Source organism: Haplochromis burtoni, unplaced genomic scaffold (assembly GCF_018398535.1).
Source record: "Haplochromis burtoni strain Fernald_Lab_line unplaced genomic scaffold, NCSU_Asbu1 Contig_123, whole genome shotgun sequence".
NCBI classification, from domain to species: Eukaryota; Metazoa; Chordata; class Actinopteri; order Cichliformes; family Cichlidae; genus Haplochromis; species Haplochromis burtoni.
In genome coordinates this window covers 1,749,471-1,753,510 of record NW_024582484.1, presented here as the reverse complement: position 1 = coordinate 1,753,510, position 4,040 = coordinate 1,749,471, and the positions used below count along the sequence as shown (strand labels likewise).

The 4,040-nt window shown below is 42.3% G+C and overlaps 1 protein-coding gene across 1 annotated transcript; it reads left to right on the top strand.

Moving 5' to 3' along the window:
* The first annotated feature begins 271 nt into the window (after positions 1-271).
* On the top strand, positions 272-1,201 carry LOC102303044 (olfactory receptor 52K1-like). The gene has a single exon (XM_014335857.1). The coding sequence runs from the start codon at positions 272-274 to the stop codon at positions 1,199-1,201; it is 930 nt and encodes a 309-aa protein (XP_014191343.1).
* Positions 1,202-4,040: the final 2,839 nt, after the last annotated feature.

Sequence of the window (4,040 nt, the reverse complement as noted above, 5' to 3'; positions counted from 1 at the left end):
AGTATTGGTCAGTCTACTGAGTGCTGCTAAACAAATTATTTTTATGCTGCAAAGAGAAACTACAAGCTGTATTCTATAAAAAGGGGTTAACCGTCTGTTAGCCAACCCTGGAAGGTTGAAGTGTCAACAGAACACAGAGTCTGTGTCTTTGGCTCCAGCTTTCTTTATCAGTTCTTTCAATTTGTATTAAACCACTGTGGATTATTCTGATTTTGTGTCTCATTTCAGCCTGATCCAGCTAAAAACTAGGAGGGTTGGGGAGGCGACAGAGATGGAGGCAGTGAAGGAGAACGTCTCCTCACACAAATATTTCTTCCTGGATGGCTTTAGTGAACTCGGAGAGCTGAGGCCGTTCCTCTTCATCCCGTTCTCCTTCATGTTTGTTGTGTCACTGTTTGCTAACTCCCTGCTGGTGTACGTGATCGTTTCACAGAGAAGCCTCCACTCGCCGATGTACATCCTCATTGCCAGCATGGCGTGCATTGACCTCAGCCTCCCTGTATTCTTTGTTCCCCACATGCTGCTGAGCTTCCTGTTTGACTGGAGGGGGATCTCTCTCATCGGCTGCCTTTTTCAGATGTATTTCATTCACTTGTTAGGAGCCTTTCAGTCCACTCTGCTGCTGTGGATGGCTCTAGATCGTTACTTTGCCATCTGCACCCCACTCCACTATCAAGAACAAATGGCTTTAGCAAGATTTCTTAAATTTGTAATCCCTTTTTCCATCAGAAATATGTTTGCTGTCTTGGTGGTGGTCAGTCTGGCTGGAAAATTGCCATTCTGTCTGAGAAATGTGATAAACCACTGCTTCTGTGAGCACATGGCCTTGGTGGAGCTGGCCTGTGGAAGCACCACCATTAACAGCCTGGTGGGGTTGATCTCAGTCTTCTCTGTCCCTGTGACTGACTTCTTCCTCATCACTGCCTCTTACACAGTCATATTCAGCTCTGTGTTGAGCTCAGGAAAGTCAAGTGCCAAAGCTCTTCACACCTGTGTAACGCACATCGTGGTCATGACTGTTAGTCTGACCATCATACTCACAGCTTTCCTCTCATATCGAATAAGAAACGGTCTCCCTGCAGCCATTAGGATTTTCTTCAGCATACTGTACCTGTTCTTTCCAAGCTGTTTCAACCCGATCATCTACGGCATCAGAACTAAGGAGATCCGACAGCACATCCTCAATACACTGAGAGTCTGAATCTATTTTTTTCAGAGCAAATATAAATATTTCAATAACTTGGAATTTTCTTTATATTTATTAAACATATAGTTGGAATCATGTAATAAAATATGATGCCTTACATATTTGCAATTCATTTTATTTTGTATGGTATGTATTTGACAATCAGATGCTGAGAAGAACATTACCATATAGATATTAACTATGACTATAACATAGCAGTTGAATAAATCGGGGGGAGGTTTAAACATCTGCATCTTCATGTCTTTAGAGACGCTGGCAATCAGAATGGTGTAGTACAGCAATACAGTCACCAGGTGTCAGTGTGCTGCTATCACACCTGCTATGTATGCTACACCACTCAGATAAAACATTACACTCAAGCAGTGTATCTACTCTGGTCCAAAGAAATCCCACTTTGTACGGATGTCCACAATTTTTCCCTTTTTATCTCCTCTCACATTCATGAAGCACCGTGAAAACTAGAAAAAATACTTTTAATAGTACATATGGCATCCGTCTCAGCCACTTATTTCTTTTAAGAAAGTGCACAGATGCTCAACAAAATTAACCAGCATAATTTAATTGTGCACACCCTGTAGAGCAGCAGTAGAACAGTTGTGTTATCGTTCTGTCTTGACTCTCTTCTGCTTCCTGTGACTCATGGAGGAGGAGACTACTCTACAATGATCATCATTCCATTCTAAGAAAAAAATGTACGTCACTGGACTCGTAAATTATCTTTTTCCACTAGAAGTGTACACAAACTGAACCCAAATCAAAGGAAAAAGTCTGAAATCAATGTGACGATCTCACATGCTGGCTTCTGGTATTGTCTGTTGTTCTGGCAACCCACTCCATCACATTTTAGAGCCAGCTTCATTTCATTTTTCCACCTTTCTCAGAGCTATTTAGAAGATCAGCACATCCATCAGGTCTCAGGTCTCAGAAAAAAGCCTTCTGGTCTAAGGGCTCAGAATTTTTTTTTTCAGGTCTCAGGTTCCAGACAAAAACCCATCAGGTCCGAGGTCTCAGAAGTAAGGTGTCAGGTCTCAGAACACAAGCTATCAGACTGAGAGTAGCTTCCTGCAGGTGGCACTGTTGTCAGGTCCCAGCCTAATAGATTTCCAATTACATCATCAACGTGTGACAGTGAAAGAAAGAAGAATTCTACCACAGGATTTGAATGTTTTTTGTTGGGTTTTTTGTCTTTCTTGTTTTGTTTTTTTGTCATTTCAGTCCACACTCCAAACCAGTTTGTGGCGGTAATCCACCATTTTGCTGTTTACCAACCGCCAATAAACAATATGAAGATGAAGAATTCTACCACAGCTCAGACCAATGACTGTAGAAAACATGGACGACGCGAAGGCTCCCCAAAAATGAAGCCAAAACGTCTCTATCGCCCCCTGGTGTCTGGCTGCAGCATAGGGCATAGGTCATAAACCCCGCCTCCTCCGTCTTAGTGGATGGGACTGGGGTCAGACTAAAATAAATTAATTCTCCTCAGATAATTTTTTTCAAAAGTTTCTTTCTTTTGTTATCAATAGTTCTCATCACGCTGATTTATGTCCAAGGGGTCTCCTCTCCCATAAGTCTGATTCTAATTCCTACCGCGGTGATGTTAAATTGGGGTGAAACGTCATCATAAGAGCTTTGACTGACAGCTGCAGTCACGGAGAAACTTACGTATCGTACGCATAGCGTACGCTCTGAGAGGAGGGCCGGCGTTTATGCTATGAAAGCACGACCGAGTGTTTTAACCTGACAGCCTGAGGTGTTCTTCAGTAAACTGGACTACCCGACAGAAGGACCCGAGGCCCCGCTGCACTTTTTCAGTAAGTTAAACGTGTTGATGCACTCAGCTGCATGAAGAGCACATGAGATTTTCTCTGACACAATTAAATAAAACCTGATGAAGGTCAAAGGTCGTCACTTGTATATTGAACTACAAACTTGTCATCTGGAATTCTTTCAGTTTTTTGCAGATGGTGGGTTATTTACCATAAAGTGATTCAGAGTTATTCATACCAGAGTAACCAGAGAGGATCATATCTTTTTAAATATATAACTTTCTACAGGACTGAATATAATATCTTTATGTAAAAGTCCGGAGCCTCTGGGGAGTATCTGAGTATTTATAACATTACACAAACCAAGGGTCTCCATCACAGTGTTGATGAAATGCTGGGTTTATCCATCTCCTGGGGCGGGCCTACAGAGGAGTGCTGAAGATTTCCCTGTGAGGGAGCTGCTGGTGAAGATCATGAGTCCTGCTTGATCAGTGCGATGAGCTTCAGTCTTCCTGGTGTTGCTTAAATGATGCCTCTCTCTCAGCGGGTCAACAGAACATCTGGCACAGGACAGCTGTGATGAAAGAAAGGGAAGAAGTTTCTCCAAACCTTTGGACCCAGAAACCCAGCTTGGTCCTGATGGTCTCCCTCACTAGTTTCTCTCCAGGGTGAATGTAGCTGTTGATATAATATGGACTCTATTATTAAATGAAAAGAACAAATTAGACTACACTACTGAGACGTTCTGCTGCTGTTTTAAAGTCTCCATGTTACCAGGATGTAGAGGGCTCTGAAGATTTAAACAGTTTTAGATGCATTACACTCACAGTCTTATGTTAAAATCTCAAAGGACAGCGTTACATTTTTGATATTAACAGTAACTCTGGGCCTCTGTAGAGTGTGCAGCTCACCGCTGTCTAAATATGTATAACAAAACCTAAGGAGTCCTGAATCCTTCAATAACACTGACTATTAGAGTAACAGGTGTGTAGCATCGCTAACTAGCTAGCAACAAGCCTCCAACACATTGCGTGTGATAGCAGCTAATCTAGCAAACGAATTAA

Bases quoted from the DNA above. Each gene is read 5' to 3' on its own strand.
- LOC102303044 (XM_014335857.1), top strand. From the start codon at position 272: ATGGAGGCAGTGAAGGAGAACGTCTCCTCACACAAATATTTCTTCCTG.